The sequence below is a fragment of the Pteropus medius genome, unplaced genomic scaffold, assembly GCF_902729225.1.
Source record: "Pteropus medius unplaced genomic scaffold, Ma_sr-lr_union100, whole genome shotgun sequence".
Classification (NCBI taxonomy): Eukaryota; Metazoa; Chordata; class Mammalia; order Chiroptera; family Pteropodidae; genus Pteropus; species Pteropus medius.
In genome coordinates this window covers 14,846,615-14,868,659 of record NW_024346062.1, presented here as the reverse complement: position 1 = coordinate 14,868,659, position 22,045 = coordinate 14,846,615, and the positions used below count along the sequence as shown (strand labels likewise).

At 33.0% G+C, this 22,045-nt stretch overlaps 1 protein-coding gene and 1 pseudogene across 2 annotated transcripts; one reads left to right on the top strand and one right to left on the bottom strand.

Moving 5' to 3' along the window:
• Positions 1–47: 47 nt before the first annotated feature.
• Positions 48–20,872, top strand: RIOK2 (RIO kinase 2). 2 transcript variants are annotated; one of them, XR_005655493.1, is made up of 11 exons: positions 48–227; positions 3,178–3,316; positions 4,081–4,197; positions 6,154–6,329; positions 8,117–8,205; positions 10,116–10,307; positions 12,552–12,644; positions 13,378–13,902; positions 15,533–15,626; positions 19,509–19,769; positions 20,718–20,872. XR_005655493.1 is itself a non-coding variant. In XM_039875168.1 (10 exons), the coding sequence occupies exons 1-10, from the start codon at positions 162–164 to the stop codon at positions 19,671–19,673; spliced, it is 1,656 nt and encodes a 551-aa protein (XP_039731102.1). In that variant the 5' UTR covers positions 48–161; the 3' UTR covers positions 19,674–20,140. The 2 variants fall into 2 exon arrangements, 1 of the variants encoding a protein (XP_039731102.1); XM_039875168.1 differs by lacking the exon at positions 20,718–20,872 and having other exon boundaries at positions 19,509–20,140.
• On the bottom strand, positions 15,208–15,329 carry LOC120612649 (uncharacterized; annotated as a pseudogene).
• Positions 20,873–22,045: the final 1,173 nt, after the last annotated feature.

Below are 22,045 nucleotides of genomic sequence, written 5' to 3'. Positions count from 1 at the left end.
GGTACTTCTATTTATTAACAAGGACCTGAAGTAAGGTACAGCGCATGCGCGAGCCACCCCGAGACCGTGAGACACGTGACAGGCTGGAGTACTGACATTCCTTGCGCACTTCGGTTGCTGTGGAGGAAGAGGCTTCTTTCTGATCTCGGTCTTGGCCGGTCATGGGGAAGGTGAATGTGGCCAAGTTGCGTTACATGAGTCGGGATGACTTCAGAGTCCTGACAGCGGTAAGAAGTTCGCCGTTTCTCCCTGTTCTTTACCACTGCGCGTCTTCTTCCTGGAAGTTTACTGGGAGCTGGACGCTCTCTGGGCATTGGAACGCGGCTGAGGTTGGGAATGGGGCAAAGACCATAGAGTCGGAGTTTTAAGACTTTGTTCGGAAGCTTTTATTTTCTCCCAGTACAGCAAAGTCCCCTCTTTTAATTTTCTTCCTTTCTTCCCTTCTCAAGAGCCACTCGCATCTCTGTGGCCGGGGAAGCTGGTCTGACCCTGGGCTACCGACCACCTGAGAAGGGTTTAAGGCTCATGAGGAGGATTAATTATAGCATTGCGTTCCCCAGTCACCGATTAGTCACAAAGCATTCCTTTAGTTTCTTTCAATCAACACATAGTTGTCGGGTTTTTAGTAACAATTTTAGGGACCTCATCGGGATACAGACAGACAAGGAAAACAGATCATCAAATAAACGAATCAATAAATAAGGGTAACATCAGATAATGAGTACTATAAAGACATTAAGGAGGTTAACGGAATAGAAACCGTATATAGAGTGGGCGGGGGCATGAGTGCTATCTTTAAATTGTGTAGCCAGAAGACTCCCTGAGTGCAAGAATCTTGTCTGTTTTCTCTTGTAACCAAAGTTTCAAGGCCTTTTTAAAAAGTTTCTGGCACTCGGTAGGTACTGAATAAATATTTGCTAAGTAAAAGAAAGAGGGGATAATAGCTGAATGAGAAGGAGCTGGCCCAGTTAAGTCCTTGGAAAGAGTTGGAAGCAAAGGAAACAGCAGTAGTAAGTACAAAGGCTTTGCAGCAGGAACAATTTTTGAAGAATGGAAAGATCAGTGTGGCTGGAGCATAATGAGCAAAAGGCTGAATGATTGGAGATGTAACTGGAAAAGGTGAGAGCCAGAGCTTGTGCTATAGAGCCTTGCAGGCCTAGTAAAGAATTTGGAATATATTCTAATGATAGGGGAACCACTGAATGTTTTTCAATCAGAGAAGTGACAAAAAGTGATTTTGTGATCTTAGTCTTACAGCACAAAAAGGAACACATAGCTTGGGCGTTTGCAGAATAAAACACTGAATTTATTTAGGAGCTATTTTCTTTTGATCATAAGGATTAAACTATCAAATGCAAATCTAGTATGAAATTTGGAAAGCACTATTCTTTCTCCTTCCATAGATTCTTCCATTCACCTGGACTTTAAATACCTACCGTCACTTATGAAAGATACCTTCTTTCTCTGATTCCTCAACATATTCACTCATTCTTTAATGCCTTTGACAGAAATAAGGCAGTCAAGAGAAAGCTGGTAGAGACAGAACAAAGCATGGAAGATGAGTTAAGATTAAAGTGTGAGGTTTTTGTTGGAGCATCAAAACGATGCCAAATTTATCTTTTAAAACTTTATCCCTGCAATATTTATTTTGTGAAGCTCACTAAGGAATAACCTACTCATTAAATATAACATTTTAGTCTCAGTTGAGTCTCACCAGCCTTGGTATTAGTGGCCACCTTTCCTTTATCCTTTCTTCCTTTTACTTCTCTGGCACCTCATATATCGATAATCATTCTGACTAGCTGCCTTAACTTTTCATTGTGAACTTCCCCCCAAATTCTGTCCCTCAACCCTCCTTTTTCTTTCATTGTCTCTTGCTTGACAAGCACATCCACTTCACAGCTTGTCTTCATCTCTTCTATTATATAATTGACAATTTTTCCTCTCTTTGATTTCATTCCTAAATATAGATCTGCCTTTCCAATTTTCCTTAAACAACATCATTTGAAGGACCTTCCAGCACCTCAAACTCAGTGTGCCCAAATCAAATTCATTAACTTTGTCTACCTCCTTTCCCAAACTCCATTAAATAATTATTATTACTATTATTGTTTTAAAACTTGCCCTTCCTCTTCACTTCAGCTTTGACTCTTTATTTTGTTTTACCTGCCCACTTCTAATGCCAATCCCATACTACTTTCTAATGATCTTTAATTTCTTCCTTCCATTGCCACTACCTCTTCCCTGTTCCGGCTTTCATTTTCTCTGGCCTAGACTGTCATCTTCGTTCTCTAAAATACCACCTCCAGTTTTTGCCTTCTCTAAACCAGTTTGCATATTCCCACTGGATTAATGTCCTAAAAACATCTCTATTTATACATCTCCCTTGCCTAAACATCTTCAAAAATTTCTTCCATACAAAATCTAGAACTCCTTGGTCTACATTTAAGGCTTTCCATATCTTACTCAAAAGCATTTTTCCAGCCTTTTTTTCATGAACTTTATATGCCATTCTGTCTGAGCTACCACTGTACTAGCTCTTCCTGTGCTCTGTACTTTTTTGCATATGTGCCATGTCCAAATCTTTTTTATTGTCTGTTCCTGATATTCCTTTGTCTGCTTTTTCTATAAACTTGCATCTCTCAAAAGTCAATTTCAAGTGCTGCTTCTGCCTTGAAACTGATCCCTCAGACAGAAATATTCTTGTTCTGCCCTGGGCCACCTCTTTTTTAGCACTTATTATTTCTTACCTTCTAATAGAATTAGATGCGTACACTTTATTTCCACAATTAGATAATAAATTCTCCATAGGTAGAGAGTATTTTTACATGCTTTTTTATTCTCCACTTATAATACTTTCTCGTTAAATACTTTCTTAATATCTTGAATATCTGTAGTTTATTTAAAGATATGTATTTGGATGTCAATAAATATTTTAGTGTTTACCATATGTCAGTAACTATGTTAAGCACTCACATTTCTTATCCTTGAAGTGCATAGAATTTATTAGAGAGATAGAATATGAATATTAGTGATTATATATTAAAAATATGTCCAAAGAAGGTAATAATTATGTCTCAGAATTGGTTGGGCAACTGCATGGTCAGAGAAGTTTGAAGTACTTAATTTCTTAGCAAGGTTTTGGTTATGATTATATAATGATTCCTTTAATTTCAGGTTGAAATGGGAATGAAGAACCATGAAATAGTTCCCTGCAGTTTGGTTGCTTCTATAGCCAGTCTTAAACATGGTGGCTGTAATAAAGTTTTAAGAGAATTAGTGAAACATAAACTCATAGCTTGGGAGCGTACCAAAAGTAAGTATTTGAGGCACCATTTGTGATTTTTCATGTAACTGGCTTCCCCCAGAGCAAGTGTTTTAAAAGGCATGAAGTGGAAGTTGCCAGACCCGGAAAGCACTAAGCCTAGAACTGACACAGCATACTTCTGCCATGTTCTATTGGTCAGAGCAATCACAGGGCCCACCCAGATCAAAGAGAGTGGAAAAATCATCCCTAATCCCTGATAAGGGATTAGCAAATTCCAGTTGCTTAAGAGCAAACAGAATTGAGGTTGATGCTGCTGTCTTTGGAAAATACAATCTGCCACAAGACTCTCTAGAGCACTACTTCTCAAACCATTTGTGGTGAGGAATGAGTTTCTTTTTTTCAACCTATCACAGATCCATAATTTCAGAAATTTCAAAAATAAAAGTAATTACTAGAAAAAGGAAATAAACTGATAAAATGTAGACAGATTCCTTATTAGAGTTGAAGACAAAATAACTTGGTCAAATTGATATAAAGAGTTTTGAACTTAACCACTTCATTTGAGTTTCTGTATCTTGTCACAGACTAGTAATAACCATTTATAGACTAGCATCAGTCTGAGTCACACTTTGAGTAACACTGCTCTGGAGAAAAAATACAAATTATAGGAAGAAATACTAAACTTGTAAAACTGGGTAGCTAATCTTTCAGCCAAGATTTCCCATTTCTAAATTCTTCTCATGACTTGAACTGATGCGATTTGGTGGTACAATATAATTAAAATATGGTCTTTCTCATTTGCTTTTGTCTAGCTGTCCAGGGCTATCGGTTGACAAACGCAGGCTATGACTACCTAGCTTTGAAAACACTTTCTTCTAGACAGGTAGTTGAGTCTGTTGGAAACCAGATGGGTGTTGGCAAAGAATCTGGTAAGTGCTAACAGTACTATTAAATGTATTTTCTTTGCTTTAGTTTACATTCCCTTTGAGAAAGCATTCATCTTTTATTTTTTTATTTTTTCCAGCGGAACAATAATTTTAAAAGTTGTTGAGAAACAATACAGATTAAGAAATTACCCTTAGTGTAGTAGATTATTGTTTTGTTATAAGTCTATCGCTAAAAATTCAGCATACCAAGAATTAGTTTTCCTCTAATAACCAGAATCTTTGGCAAATATTTTATTTGCTCTTATTTTATATCTGATAAATTGCATGTTTGTAATAGTTAAAATGTGTAACAAGGAAGTACTAGAAAGCGAATATCTAAAATCCACAAACACATTTTTCCTTCACAGCATTATGATCAACAAGGTCAAATTAGATATGTGTAGAACACAGAAAAAAGCATTCTAAAACAGCACCAAATATCTGTGTATTTATTTTTCATGTGGAAGACAGAAATGAAGAATAGAAAACTATTTTCTTTATACTTTATGCCCTCTTATACACTTCTTTTTATCTTGTAAATTTATCCTGTGTAGTTATATTATTTATCTAAATTGAGGAAGCAAAATTAAATTTGGAATTAAAAGAATTATTAGGAAGCCTACTCCAAAGGAAGCTGCTACATATTTCAGATGGTTTGTATGTCTTTTGTTTTAATATCCAGATTATGGTGTATATTTAGTAAGTAATAGAAGAGTGCTAAATATAGCAGTGTGTATGAAATGTGTAAAATGAGATAATGAAACACTTTTTGAGATATACTTCCTCTTAATTATTTTACATCCAGTTTTTAGCAATTAAAAAAATAATGGCTTCTTTTTCTTTTTAAGAACTTTATTACATACAAAACAATAAATAGTACAAAAGGGAGTACAATAGAAAGAGAATCTTACCCCTAATCCAGGTCTCTTACCTCCTGTTATTACTTCCCAAAGCTATCACTGTTATTCGATGTCTTACATGTTCTTCTAGAAGTATACCATGTAAATGTAAATATATAATGTACTGAGGATACATATATACATTAGCATATCATTTTAATCACAGATGAAAGCCAACAGTACTTACTATTCTGCACCTTGATCTTTTCCCACCTGATACATCTCTCATATCATTTCATATCAGCACTGTCTTTCTCACAGTTGCTGAGTATTACATTGTATGAATGCTCCTTAATTGACCGGTCCCAGTTGTTACGGACGTTTAAGTTACTTCTAGTCTTTTTTTTTTGTAAGTAATGTGGCGAACACTCTTACACAGGTGTCTCTGTGCAAATGTGTAAACGAATTTGTAAATACATTCTTAAAAATTGAATTTTTAGGGCAAAAATTATGTTCACTTAAAATTTTGATATTACCAAATTTCCTTCCAAAAAGTTTGCACCGATTTATCATCCCGCCAATGTAAGAAACAGGCTGTTTCTTGATAGAAATATAATAAAGTTTCTTATGAATAGGATGTGTTCTAAATGTCAGTATTATAAATAGCAGCTTGTTTAATAGTTGGAATGCTTATGGGAAGATCTCCATTATGATTATCGGATTATATTCTAACAACTGAAATTATTATTATTTATTAAAGCAATTAAAGAATTGAACTTCATATTGTTGAAAAGGAAGATAAGTATCATATCACTTCTCATACATATAGGGCACTGAGAAATAATTAGATGTTTTTCCACTATATTGAATGAAGCATTGAGTACCTCTGGAAGCAGTAACCTTTGACACATTACATCCCTGTTTTTTGTTTTTTCGTTTTTGTAGTAGATATTAATACGTCATCTTGTTTTGGGTTGTAATTAAAGAATTTTGCTGAATCGTAAGTAGTCCTGATTATTAGGAAAAATAAAATTTGATACAAATAAAATCAGACAAAGTTAGAATTGTTTCATCTTATTGGCATAAAAATATAATGATCTTTTTAAAATCTTGGCTCTAGATATTTATATTGTTGCAAATGGAGAAGGGCAGCAATTTGCATTAAAGCTTCACAGACTGGGAAGAACCTCCTTTCGAAATCTGAAAAACAAGCGTGATTACCATAAACACAGGCATAACATGTCTTGGCTTTATTTATCTCGTCTTTCTGCCATGAAAGAATTTGCCTATATGAAGGTATTTTTTAAAATAATTTTTCATTTTTAACCAATTAATACATGTGACTTAAAGGTTATAGTGACAAGCATCAGTCTGTTGTCTCCTCATCTCTCTACCTTCAATCCCAATCCTTACAGTCTACTTTTTAACTCTGTTAATTCATTTTCCATTATTTGTTTTTCTGGTGATTTCTTTCTTTGTAAAGATATTTCGATTGTTATAAACATATAAAGGCAACATAAAATCTACAGTATTAACAAGATAAAGTAGCCTAAAATAGTAATGTAATTGCCTCACAAATATGTATGTGTTAATGTGTAATATGTATCTAAATTGTACATATGTACATAATTAAAAACATCAGATAATTTCCATTTGTAGAAACCTCGGTGTCTTAACTAGGTTAATTAGTATTTTTATTTCACATAATAGAAGATATGTCAATTTGCAAATTTATATGTATATTAGAAATAGTGAAAATCTTTAGTTTCTTGTCCAAAGAAGGTAGGAAGTAGACAGCCTTTTAAAATCAGCCCTGTTAATAAGTATATATTGAGTATCAGCTGTGTGCCTAACCACTGTATGAAGTACTGGCGTAGGATTGGGCATAGGAGCAGATACCAAAGAAATAACCAGTGGGTCTGTGCCTTAAAGTTGGGAGGATAACATGAACACAAAGCAAAGAACAGTTTAAAAATCAAATTATATATGTTAAGTTTAGAGAAACTTCTATAGAGTAGAAGAATAGTTAATGAAAGCTTTCATGAAGTGAGAAAGAGTTGGGTAAAGTTATGAAGCATACATATGATTTGGCAGTAAAACTGTGTACTTTGCAGAGGAGCTACTTTGGGCAAAAATGAATGTGGGTATGAGTCTTTTGTGTCTAGGTAATAGTCACTGAGGTGACTGTCCTGGCTGTACTCCAGAGTACTTACTGGAAAGAATATTAGGAAAATTAAGACAGATCAAGTGGATTAGAGAGTTTTGAATTTGTTTAGATTGAAATCAATATTTATAGCCATTGTAAATTTTAAAGCAACACTGACATAAGCATCTTAGTTTACCGTTGGTACACAGAATAAAGGTTATGGTGGCAAGAGCTAGAACCATTGTTGGAGTAATCAGGTATAAATGACAAAGGCCTACTTAGAAATGGTAGTATTCCAAGTGGCAGAAGACATAAATTAACATTTTGAAGGAAGTAATAACACACTTTGTAAGCAATAGGATAGAAAAAGTTAAGCATAGCAGAAAAGATGGATATATGGATGATCTGAAGTAACCTACATTAAGTATGTTGGTCACATAATAGATTTATATCCTATATTGTGGTTTGATGAAAAGGTCAGTGCTCTATAAACTAAAATGCCTAATCTTTTGTAATATTTCATTTTCTAACATACCAGAAGATAGAGTGCTTCAAAAATCACTATTTTCATTTTATTCTTTTTAAGCACACTCCAATAAATGGCAGAAACTTACAAAAGAGAAGAGGATATATCCTAAAGGCAAAAACTTTCACACTCATTTTTGTAACCCTAACACAGGGTATAATATTTAGTAAATGTTCAATAAATGAATGTTTGATGAAAAAGTGAATTAAGTAAACTGGTTTAAAATTTTGTTTTTATGTACAGCTCATTTTATACTATAAATCAGCCATATATAAATAATCATGTGTTAACTGTAATTTTGTAAAGTCTTGTATGTTTTTCTTTTGGTCGTGGACAAATATATTTACTTTTACTGTTTCCCAAAAATTACTGACCTCTTCATTAGTTTATACCTTTTTTGCTATGTTTTAGGCATTGTATGAGAGGAAATTTCCAGTTCCAAAGCCGATTGATTATAATCGCCATGCAGTGGTCATGGAACTCATAAATGGCTATCCTCTGTAAGTATTATTCTTGAGCCATGGATCCTGGTAAATTAAGGTTCAGTTAAATTTTTTTTAATTAAACAGAATATTGCTTCTGGCAGGTTAGAAATTAACACATAGCAGTAGACTCAAAGACAAATTGAAAATTCAGTTTCATTCTAACAGTATGTATTTTATAATCTCTGTGATTCATTCAACAAATATTAACAGTCTAGTACGTGCCAAGCACTGTGCCAGGCTCAGGAGTAAACAACAAAGTTTTTGCCCTCACAGAACTTACATTCTGATAGAAGGAAACATGCAGTAAATAGCTAAATAAAGATTTATATATCAGATGGTAGTAAATGCTGTGGATAAAAATAAAAGAAGATAAGGCCGGGGGAGGAGGGGGCTGCAGGAAAGACTGAGGTGGGTGTGGAAAGCTGCTATTTTACCTGCAGTGGTCAGGAAAAGTCTCATCAACAAGGTGGATTTTGAGCAGAATCCTGAAAGATGTCAGGGGAAACCATGCAGATATCGAAGAGAACATTCCAGGCAGAGGGAACAGCAAGTGCGTAATCCCTGGAATGGGAAAAGCGATGTCAGTGTGGCTGGAGCTGAATGAGTAAGAGAGAAATTATAAGAGATAAGATCAGAGAAGCAGCAGGGGACCAGGTAGGTCATTGAGGTTTTGTAGGCTATTACAAGGCCTTTTTAATTTTTTTAAATTATATTTCACATATGAATATTGTGTGATTTTAAGGTATATAATGTGTTGAATTGATACTTTTATATATTGTGATGTGATTGCCATTTTAGTGATATTTAGCACAGGACTTTTGATTGAGATAGGAGGCCATGGGAAGATTTTGAACTGAGAAGAGACATGATCTGACTAATGTTTTATTAGGATCATTCTGGGTGCTGTATTAAGAACAGACTGAAAAGAGATAAGGACAGAATTAGGAAGACAAGTTAGGAGATTATTGTAATATCCAGTCAAGAGATAAGAGGGATAGATGTCAGGGTGATGAAAAATGGTCAGATTCTGGATATGTTTTTCAGGAAGAATCAACATGATTTGTTTGGGATTGGACATTGATATGGACGAAGGTGTGAGTTGGTAACACCAGGTTTTGGACCTGAATGATGAATTAATTGGAGGGGATACAGTTGACATTTACAGAAATGGGAAAGACCGAAGGGCATTTTGAAGTTAGAGAGTGAGGCAAAATCAGAGGGTCAATTTGGGACATGGTAAATTTGAGATGCCTAGAAGTTCGGAGAACTCTAGGTTAAAATCAGTATATATGTGGTGTTTAAAGCCATGAGCCTGAAGGAGATCACCAAGAATGATTTTAAATAAGAGGCCCTAGGATTAACCTTTGAGGAATTCCAAAATTTAAAGGTCAGGGAGAAGATAGAAAACTAGCAAAAGAGACTTAAGAAGGAATGATTAGTGTAGAAAGGGGTAGCCTAAAGAGTTGATATACAAGAGTCAAATGAAGGAAGCGATTCAATGAGGGGGAAGAGGTTAACTGACAGACCAAATATGATGAAGACTGAAAATTGACCATTGGACTTAGCAACATGAAAGTCATTGGTAATCTTGACAAGAGCTATTTTATTAGAACAAGGCGGATGAAGAAAGCATATTCGAAATGGATTCATTAGTGTGGGAGGGAAAAAATTGGAGAAAGCAGATGTAGAGGAATGTTGCTGTAAAGATCAAAGAAAGGATGTGGCAGTGCAAAAAGTATACAGAATCAAGGCAGGATGTGGATTTTTTTTTTTTAATACAAGATGGGCGCTGTTATGTATATGCTGATGGAAATGAAGAGGAAACTGCTAGGGAGACAAGGAATGGAAAAAAAATATATATATATATATATATACAATGATAAATGAGTACAAATAACCTATTTTTATACTTAAAATACTTTCAGATGTCAGATACACCATGTTGAAGATCCTGCATCAGTATATGATGAAGCTATGGAACTAATTGTCAAACTTGGGAATCATGGACTGATACATGGAGATTTCAATGAATTCAATCTCATTTTGGATAAAGATGACCACATCACCATGATTGATTTTCCACAGATGGTTTCAACTTCTCATCCCAACGCTGAATGGTATATGCTAAACTGATTGTGAATGTGGGTGTGTTTATGTGTGATGCATTCATTTTTTATTCATGATTTTCAACTTTGTAATATAGTCATTTGGGTCAATAACTGGTTTGAAGAGTCTTGCATTAATGATCTATAATTTCAGTTTTTTATTAAATGGTATCAAACTACTAGCATTTTCTCCCTAAGAAAATCTTTTTGATTCCATTTTTAAAACATTCATTAAGCTTATGCTCTGTATGGGAAATCTGAAGAAACTGTGTGCTTTTATAAACCATCAAAACAGTTTTAATAACACTTATCATCTGACAGACTTTCAAAAGTCAAATTTTCTTAGCAATGGAACCTTTTATTCAAAAAAAGTTTCAGGCGGAAGCCCAATTTTTAAAACAAACAAAAGCCTGCTCAGAAAAAGTAGGGACATGGAAAGAGGAACCCTAGATCCCCATCCTCTTTGCCTTTCCCCTTTTCTTGCTTTTCCATGGTTGCCTCCACGAGGGCTTCACCAAGCGTAATTTGATAATCTTGATGCCCTCAATAAAAGTGGATTTGTACTGGACTCAGTTGCCACCAGTAATTATCTCTCATGTCATTTTAGCTTTTATTTAATTTTTAGAAAATAATGCACATAAAACCTCATCCCTGGCAAAGAGCAGAATTACTTTATATACAGTGATAATCTTATTCCTCGTATTATTTAGCCACTTAAACCAGGCAAGCTGTGAAATATGACAGGATATTTTCCTTTGTAGTCCATGATGCAGTTGAGCATAATCAAATTTAGGGTGTTTTTTCTCCACCTGTTCCAAGTTATACTGAGAAGTTTTCTCTCTTTCAGAAAGATAACTGTTACTACTTACATAATATAATATGAGCAAAGTTTGAGCTCAAACCAGTTTGTGTTCAATGAAGCTCTTCCTGATTTTTATTGGAAAATGTCTATACTTATGCTAGGGAAAGAAATGTTATTTAAAAATAAAGAATATTTCCAACAAAACAATAGTAATAGGTTAATGCCTGGCATTTGGGTAGTTAATGTATCTTTGGATGATGCCTCATTATCTTTTTTATTAAAATGGAATAACAGTCACACAATGAAGGAACAGCTACGAACTACCAGAATTACAGACAAATGATAACAAATTATGACATTCCAAGTTAAGGCTTAATTATTTCTGAAGACATTGTGATTTAACTTGAACTTCTATGGCCAAGTACTGGAGTGAAGGAGTTTTGCTAAGCACTGGAAATTAAGATATAAATAATACCTATTTCTGCTTTTGAAGAAGTATTATCTAGTAGGTGAAACATTAACATATATAAAAATATAATTTTAGATTAATTTATTGAAAATTTTCCCAGAGTGCCCTAAGAGCAAAGAATACTGGCATTGTCTTCCTATTTCAAAACTTCATCTTTCTCTAAAATAAGAATTTAGTTAAAATTTAGGGAGATAGTCAATTCCATGTCACCCTGTACATTAATTCTCCATTATCTGGAAATCTAGAGAATTTAATCTGTTTTTGTGGCTTCATGGTTGCCTAAAAAGCAACCTTTTACTCTCACTCTAGATTAACATGTCTTCAGATTATTATTTATAAGCCACAGCATTATTTATCTCTTTTGGATGTTATTACAGATCAGCTAATGGATAGTAAAGGTACATAAACATAATTCAGTAGTCCTCAAACTTTTTCTCATGAGTCACTAATCTGTTTTTATCTTCAGTTTTCCCCGTTGACTTAGGGGTTCTAGTGGGTTATAGCCAATGGGAAATATAAAAAAATATATATAAAATATATAAAAAATATAAAATATAAAAAATATTAAAAATATTAAAAATAATATAAAAATATTTTTAAAAATATAAAAAAATATATTAAAAAAAAAAACCTGACAGACTAGAGACTAAAGAGGAAAAAGTGGAAACCTGCCCCCAAATTTTCTATGATTCCTATTTGTCTTACCTTCTCTTAGTATGTCTGTTAACACATACTAAGAGGAAACCTTGAGGTTTCTAACTATAGGAACTGTATACCTTTGACAGCTTAGATCCTTGTTAGTTCCTCTGCTTTTAAATTTCAAATACACTGTTGACTAGTTCTTTTTTTTTTCCTTTTGAGTAACATCCTTTTTCATGTAAGAAGTAGAAATGTCATAGCAAATGACATAAGGATATTGGCATAGACTAATGAGGAAAAAATTGAGTAACAAAGCCTATATCAAAAATGATTCTTGTTTTTGCAGGTATTTTGACAGAGATGTTAAATGCATTAGAGATTTCTTCATCAAACGTTTCAGCTATGAAAGTGAACTTTATCCAACCTTTAGTGATATCAGGTTTGTATTCTGCAGTGCTGAAAATGATTGAACTCTGTTAAAGACCTGATTTATTTAGTTCTAAAAGTTAACACTTTTATCTAAAAAATTTCCAAATAGCGATCTTCAACACATAATCATTGTTGAGTATCATTGCTGTGTCATATATAAATGAAACTTAAAAACTAGAAAATACCTGCTTTTGGTCCATTAAGGCAGTGTTACTGAATTTGGGGGAGGAACATACCTAATTTCTCATAAATTCGAGAACTTTTATTCAACGTAGGATGCTATGTGAATAATCCATTTTAAGAAAAGCCAAGTTTTTCTCAGAATTTGTGTTTCTTCATTATTTAGAACAGGAGATATCTTTAATTGATTCATAGAACTTAACTATATGTACATTCTCGAAGCCATATTTTCTCATTTTATATACTTAGTTAAGATACTATTTTCTGGTTCAGGATGGTTGACATAATTTAAAAGGAGAAATCTTTAGTAAATATCAAAGGTTTTATAATCTTTCTACTAATAGATATTGCTTTTCACAGTCATTTTATTTATAAATGACAACCAGCACATATCTTTTACATTTGTATACTTAAGTAATTTAAGTATTACATTTCAGGTAAAGAAAGATCTTTAAATGTCGGAACTATTAAACTCATTTGAGAGTTATAATTCATCAATAATATTTTCCGTGTCAGATGGCTTTTTTCCTCTCTCTGAATGCTTGATATTCTTTTTTTTCTAGGAGGGAAGACTCTCTTGATGTAGAGGTGTCTGCCAGTGGCTACACAAAAGAAATGCAGGCAGATGATGAACTGCTTCATCCAGTAGGTCCAGATGATAAATATATTGAAACAGATGAGGGATCTGAATTCTCATTTTCTGATGAAGAGGTGTCAGAAAAAGCAAAGTTTTGTAGATCAGAAAATCAAAGTGAACAAAACTCTATAGGTGAATCAGTTGACCTCTGTTGCACATCATCTGGAGATCTTGAAGAAATAAAGGAAGACAGTTTGTCAAAGGAGAGCAATGATACATACAATTTTGAAATGACTGAATTTAATCAAGCTTTAGAAGAATTGAAAGGGCAAGTTGTTGAAAACAATTCTGCACCTAAGTTTTCTGGGGAGAAAAACAAAACTGAAAGTGACACCAGACAAGATGGCAAAATAAATCAAGGCGGAATCCCCATGAGCTCTGAAGAGTACGAAGATGAATGCCCTCATCTGATTGCCTTGTCATCATTAAACAAAGAATTCAGGCCTTTCAGGTATAGATCTCTGTTGATTGCTTTTTGTTTTTAATCTGGAGAACTATACTTTATTCAATTCTGGTAAATATTTTTTTCAAATGACGTGACAGAGCTGTATTCTGTTCCATTATGTGTAAAATGAAAGCAAATAACCCTTTTGTTAAAATTCCAATTATTCTCTATAATTGACCTTATTCTAGATAGCATATTGATTCAATTTTAAGCAGTCTGCCTTAAAATACAAACTGATTACTTCCAGAGAATTAATACAGATCATATATTTTCATAATTATACACCTAATGTATATTTAATTTATGTATAGGCCGATAAATCTGTAGTAAATGTGCTCCATAAAATATCTACTTACAGTGAATTTTCTCTGGTACTTTGAACTTTCTGTTCTTATTCATTCTTGTAAAATTATCTAATTTTATATTTTAAGAATTTTTTTCTTAGAAATATTAATCAGCCTCAGCCTTTAGCAAAAGATCTAAAATTTAATTTTTAGATTTGGGATAGTTTATCCAGAATCAAAGAATGGTAGTTTAATGAAATATAGTTTTATTTATTTCAAAATAATAATATGACAAAATTAAATCAGCAGTACAGTTATTAGGCGTTTCTCAATACATGTTCAAGCTTACATCCTAAGGCTGCCTTTATTGTTAGAGTTTTACTGTGAATCAAAACACAAGAATTGTGTTCCTTTTCCTTATAACCATATCTTGAGACTCAAGACTATTACCACTTGAATAATAAACATGTAAAATTAAATTAAAATCAAGAGTGGCAGTGGCTCAGGATTTTGAGTAAGTAATAAAAGAAACTATATAAGTTAAAACTATATAAGTCTTCTAAGTACAGAATAATTTGTTTTCTCTGAACATATGTTGGGTAAAATTTTTAATATTCAAAGTAAAAATTAAAGATAACATGTTGCCAAAAAATATTAACTGTTAAGAGTTAATATCTCTGAGTTTCTTATGCATTAAACTTTAAACAATGTATAAAACAAATTAGTTTCTATCATTGCAGTTTTTTCTGCCTTATAGTAGACCATGTAAAGTACTGTCTCTGTTCCCATTACATCTGCTTTTGTTTAGGAAGATGGCAAGAAAGTATCTCAAGGATTTAGATTGTAAGAGACAGATTTGTGGGGAAAAGACATGAATTGTGGCTAAGTGGTAACAAATTTTGATGGCCAAAACTTTCTACTATTTTGATTTTTTTTTTTTTTTAATTTTTAGGCTAGGCAACCCTTTGTTGACCTCACAGATTGCAAGGGCCTTGTAAGCTTACAATGCCTTATTTTTTATTTTTTACATCTACAGCACCTAGTCTTCCTAGGTAGGTGGTCTCCCATCCAAGTACTAACCAGGCCCGACCTTGCTTAGCTTTCAAGATCAGATGGGATCGGGCTTTTCAGGGTAGCATGGCCGTAGATATATTTTGAAATTTTGATAGTGACTATCAGAATGCTGAAAAATGAAAATTGTTAATATATTTGGCTGAATCGTGGGTAGTTTTACCTTCACAGTTTTAAATATACTATTTCTGAGGTATTCTATATTTAAGTTTTATTATCATGTAAAGCATAATTAACTATAAAAACTAACTAGATAAATTGTGATTTTTTTTAAATTTTAGAGATGAAAATATGGAAGATATTTGTGAACATAGGACAAGAACTCTGAGTGTTACTTCTGCAGGCAGTGTTTTAAGCTGTTCAACAATTCCTCCGGTAACTATTCAACATTTACAAATGTTTTTTAGTTCACTACTGTGGACAGATTACTGAGCTAAGGTACTGTGAGGATTACATGATGTACAAGACAGTCTCAGCCATTTGGACCTCACATGTTAATAGTGTAAAATCGTAAATACAAATTTAGTAATATAGGAGAGAGAGTACTTTACATTCCAGCTTTTAGCTGGAATGATGAGAGCTTTCAGGGAAAAGGCAGCATGTAAATTAGCTTGAATTTGAAGGATAAAATCATAGAAATTTAGATCCACTCTGTAGATTCTCATATAATCTCATCCTTATATTTTAACAATAAGGAAGTTGAGGCCCAAATAGGTTACATGACTGCTCAAGCTCAAGGTTACCCAGCTAGTGACACCACTGCAGCAGAAGTGAAGATGTATCTGCTTCACTAGTTTGTTCTTAAATTTTGAAACAGAAAGGTAATTTAAAAATTTTGGATATTGCAAGTGTTGGACATTTAGCAGCAGCGTTTGAATTTGTAAGGGACATTTTTCTGGACAGGGTAATGAGCACAAATAGTCCAGCTCCTCCCTGCTTTTCTGCATGCCAGCCTTCTCCCTGGACTACCCCAAGAGGAAGAATCAGTTTGTTTCCTTTGTAGATTTTAAGGAGGAGAATTTACATAATCAGTATGTTGGGTTTTTTCCTTCTGTTTAAAGATATTATGTTAAATACCATTGAAAGCAGTTTTCAGTGATAACTTAAAATGAGCAAAAGAAGAAAATCAGCTTAGGAAAACGAATTCAAAAGAAAAATTTTTTTTTTTCCTGAACTTCTCATTTCCAAGTTCACATATATTGTCAGTAAGTTAAAATGTATGTCCTATGGTGGGTAATAAGGGATATTTACAAAATTAAATCTGAATTATCAAAAACAAGCTAAAAATGAGTACTGTATTTTATAATATAGCATACTTTTAGAAGTTCTGGGACCGTTATTTGATAATAGAAACTTGTCAGACCAAAGACAAGTTTAAGAGCTTGTCAGACCAAAATAAGAATGGAATTCTAGAAATATATTGATTTTTATATATTCTTTTCTGATAGCCTTGTAGTTTACCAGCTTTCTAAACATAAAATTTAAATCTATGTAATCTCTGAAACATCTGTTGATTATTTTAAAAGATAAAAATCTTTTAAGTATTATCACCTGTCTTTATTAAGAATTTCTCATAGTTTATGGTTTCCTGTCCACTCTTGGCTTTGATATTTTCTATACTTATTGAGATTTACCCTCCTTTTTATGATTTCTCAGATTTAAAGCATAAGCGCTTTTATATATTATTACAGTGGTATAAAATTGACAATTGCCTGTAAAGAAAAGTGAGATTACTAATTCATGCTACTTTCTTTAGATTCTAATTTATGCTGTCTTAAAAGTGATGTAAAGGTAATGGCACTGACATTATCTTTAGATCTTGACTTTTATCCCATTTCCCTTGCTGCTAACAGCAGGAACTTAAAGTTTAAAATGGGGTCAAGTCTACAATGAATTGCATTATAAAATACAAATTTGCCTTCTAAGGAGAAAAAAGATATCTTTACCCTAGCTTGATCAAGCAAGGTTTTTCTCTAGTCATTGGAAACAAATTGATCATCTTAACTCTACATTCTTTTGGAAATTTGGTCACATTGAGGTCACATTTTATTTGTTAAAAAGGTCAGGAGAAAATGAACTTTATTTTGTACCTTCATTAATTTGATGATAGTTGTTTTAGGGTCTGTGCAGAGGTAAAAGATTTTCTCTCTGTTCTTTGAAATTATAATTGTTAGTTCTATTTTCCTCCTTAAAATAGTTTTAGTTCCTGTTTATTGGCAAAGTTGCCGTTTATGCACCCTGTTCTTTTTAATACGCAACAGAATTAAATTATAATTAAACATTAATTATAATTAAATATTCTTTTTAATATGTATGCAGCCACCATCAACAACAAACAATAACAATATATGTGGGTTTTGTTGACTTTTTTATATATACTCCTTGAAATGGTACACCAGAATTTTATTTCATGTTTCATCATTTAAACATACAGAATGGGATATTTCTCCCTCTTCTGTTAACATGAAGAAAATTAACCTTACAGGATTTGTAAATTGTCCTGGATTGGGACGAGATACATGCATGGTAATCCAATATCTTATTTTCTTCAACTGCTTGGTATGATCATCTTAAGGACTCCTTGAAGTGAAGAACCATGGGGAAATTCAGCAGAATATGTGGAAGAGAAATCGATTTTTTTTTTTTAATTAAAAATATTCTGGAGGTCTCTCTGAATTCCCCCAGTTTAAACGTGGTGTATGTTCTACTGTTGTTTTCCTAGAACTTTTCATCTCCTATTGGATGCCTTCTTTCCCAGTTCCTTCTCTTTCTCTTACTGATTTTAGTTCTTTATTGGCAGTATAGATTCCAGTATCGAGTGAACTTTGCGGAGAGTTTTTATTACTAAAAATGTTTTTTTTATTCTTTCCTCAAACTCGATTGGAAGTTTAAGTATTAGAGTTGTGGTTTGGAAATAATTTTCCTTCAGAATTCTGAAGGTATTGCTGTTGTCTTTGTTGTAGTAAAGAAGATGCTTGTCTCTTGCTAGGGTGGGGATGATGAGAGTTGCCTGGCTTCCTGGGGTAGGGAAGGGTCCTAGAGGCCAGTCACTCTTATTTTAAACTTTCAGCCAACGCTGCTTTCAGTTCTGAAACTTCTGGGAAACCAAATCCTTGTAAGTCGCTGGCCTTCCTAGGTTTGGGGGACTGCATCTCATGGGGTATCAGCCTCTGCAGGAACTTGAGTTCTGATTCTTTCACTGTTTCATCCTCCTTCTCTTATCTTTACTCCCATTGAAAATTATTAGACTGAAGTAAAGAAGGATAATTAATTAAAGCTTTTTAATTGAATATAGTCTGCTTACTGTAAAATAATCCAGTCTACATTTAAGTCATCTGATCTCAAGTTTTATATTATATATATGCAATCCAAGAAGCAGTACATTAGGCAGACTAGTTCTTCTAACCCATTTTTACTTCTCAAATCATCATTCTTTAATTTTTTAACTGGACATATTTTTAATAAATGTCCCTATAGGGTGGGGCATATTAAGAAGAGACCCATGCTTCAACCCTTGCAGTATATATATCTTTTTTTAGGAGATAAGTTGGATGATGCAAGGTTATATACAATTAAATAACAGGCTGTAATGCTTCAGAGGAAAAAAAGGTTACTGTGAATGGAATATTCAGAATTTTTATTCACCTTGACAGCCTTGTGACATTGGCAGCCTATGTCCTGAATAATAAGAAATCATTTAAATTTATGATTATTTATTATGAGAAAGCATTTCGCATCTCCCAAAAAACCATATGAAGACTTTTCCATGGGTAACTGCTGCCATCAGGTCATTTCTACACCTGCGGTTATGAGGATATATTTTAGGTATGTTTTTAATAGTAGTGAATACTTTCAAACAATCTCCCACTACACTGACATGCCTATTTTTATCTAGAAAGCAGAGGAACAAGCAGTTTTTATCCCGTTTTTGATTGTTTTATTTTTGAGGTATTTTGATTTTGTGGTTATTTTTTTAGTTTTCCTGATGGGCACTAGGTGGCACTATGCTGTTTTTTCAAACAATTGTGACTATACTTTTTGCTATATTCTATATTTCTCTAATTAGGAATGTAATTTGTCCTATTTTATAACAATTTAGTGTTTTATTACTGGTTTGTATAGTATTAGTATTTTAAAAATTCAGGCACTTAACACAAATATGAAACATTAGCAATGTAAAATCTTTATTTTATTGAATGTTTACTCCTTATCTAAATGGTCAGTTATCAGTGATACTAATTCATGAAATCTTTCCAGGAACTGGTGAAGCAGAAGGTGAAACGTCAGTTGACAAAACAGCAAAAATCAACTGTCAGACGTCGATTGCAAAAAGGAGAAGCAAATATATTTACCAAGCAGCGGAGAGAAAACATGCAAAATATTAAGTCAAGCTTGGAAGCAGCTAGCTTTTGGGGAGATTAATATATTTAAGATCTTGAATATTTTTCGGAAAGTTACTATGATCCCTTTTTAAGCCACCTTTAGAATTCTTTTGGACAGAGGCAAATCTATACATAGGTAAATAAACCTTCTTTTATATATAAATTTGACTCATTTAATACACCTTTTCTAAGAAATAATTATAGTAATTCTACTAAAGCAATTTAGTTTTCCAGTTGACTGGTACATCTGCTAAACGCTATTTCAAAATAATTTATTAAGAATATTTGGGTATTTAAAATCAAAACATCACTTTTTTTGTTTTTTGTTCTCTACCAAAAACAGATAGATTGCTTGGTTTCAAATCTTAGCTTTTTTCACTTAGTAGTAAAAACAACCTTAGGCAAGTCATATTTCTCTGTCCCTCTTTCTCTGCTTGACCACATCGGTTTTTTGGACTGTTAAAATTGGATTTGTAAAAAATAAAATAAAATTGGATTTGTACCTACTTTCTAGTTGTTTTGAGGACATGAGGCAGTACACAGAAAATACTTAAAATAATGCCTAGCACTTTATAAGCATCCAGTGAAGTGTAGCTGTTAGAATTATAATTTTAATGATGTTCATCTTTCTGAAATTCTGCTTAATAACTTAGTTGCATTTTATTTAACCACTGAAAAAATTCACTACCATCTATTTTTTTATTCTCTAGTATTAAGAATAAGCCAGTAATGCATAATTTTTATTTTCTGCTATTTAAATTGGTAATATGGTCATGGGAACAGAAACTTGTGATAGTCCCACCACAGTTTTTACAGTCAGTTTTTCTTCAGGCCTCAGTAGGAGTGGAAAAGTTAGGGGTGTGGGAGGTAAAGAGAGAAATGAAAAAGTTTGTTAACATTCTTAGCTGGGTGATTCCAGAACGTGTTTTCACTTCAACATTAACAAATACTGAGTACAAGAAAGAAAGAAATACATAAAACATGGTTCCTCCCTCAGAGACTTTATAATCAGTAAGTTGTGAAATGAGTGATTAAGTAAGTATATGTACCTGATGATACTCAAATCCCTTCAACATCTCTCCAGTAGGCCAGAAAGGGACAGTGCCTGCAGCAGAAAATGACCACTAGATGGCAATGTGACCCCACAGTTCTTGGACAAGATGACCTTAAATTACTTGCATCTGTGATGATCTACCAGGGGAAATAAGTTTTCCAAGATTAATAAAGATTACCTTTCAACTTTGGAAAATTTTTTTGGCTATGTGTAATTCCTATTAAATTTATTAATGAATTTATTTAAATGAATTAATAAATTCATTTTAATAATATAAGTACAAGAAAATATCAAACCCACTTCCCTTGAAAATTTATACTTTTTCTGAAAGTACATAGCTTTGAATTTTAGATGTGTCTTTAAATTCATGTATTTTTTTTTATAATCTGTCTATTATAAAACATTTTAACAACATAAAATAGTATTGAAGACAGCTTACTAGAACCACAGAACGTTTATTTTAAAATACATTTTCTTAAATTCAGTGTCAAAAGCAAATTGAGAATAAAATGTGACTTCATCCTACTCAGTTGACTTGGAACACTTTTGGATACCTACTGCATAAAATTACTATTTAGGGAACTAAGAAGACAAACATAGATCTTAACCTTAATAGCTAAGGATTTCCTGTGGGTCACAGAACAAATCAGTCAAATGCACAAACATAAACAGATGATTCAGAGTTCAATCATAACAATTGTTTTTAAAAGATGTTTGTGAGTAGCTAGCTAGCAATTAGAAATTAGAGAATTTGCCCTATCAGATAAGATGCAATCCTCACATTTTAAAATACTCATAGTGAACTGTGAGCAAAAACAACAATTAAGCTTAATTTTAATATTAAGTTGTGTATTGAGATTCTTAACAAAACATTTGTTTGAATCTGGGAGTTCCAAGTTTAAATCTTGTTCTGCCACTTCCCAAACCTCAAATATTATCTGTAGCATCTCTAACCTAACTTGATTTGTAAAATAGAGGACATTTAATAGTGTCTGTCTCAGGGTTGTTGTGAAGATTAAATAACACTTGTAAGGAGTTTAGCACAGTGCTGGATACATACTATATGTTTAAGCATTGCTCAAATGACCTAAGGTTATCAAAAGAAAGATTCCAGAGAAATCTTTCCTATTTTCAAGGTCACTGATATTTCAACTTAGATCCTTTTGGTGTTCTGTTTTTATCAAGATGCACAGATGCTTTGTAGCCTTGCATCATCACCTTGCTATTTCCATTAGATAAGCTTTTGCTATAATATACGCAGTTTATACTTCTGCTGACTTTGTCATGCTGGTTGCTATTGGTCTGTTCTTTAGCACACATCTGGCTGTCTTTGAACTTTCCCTAGAACCATAAAGATC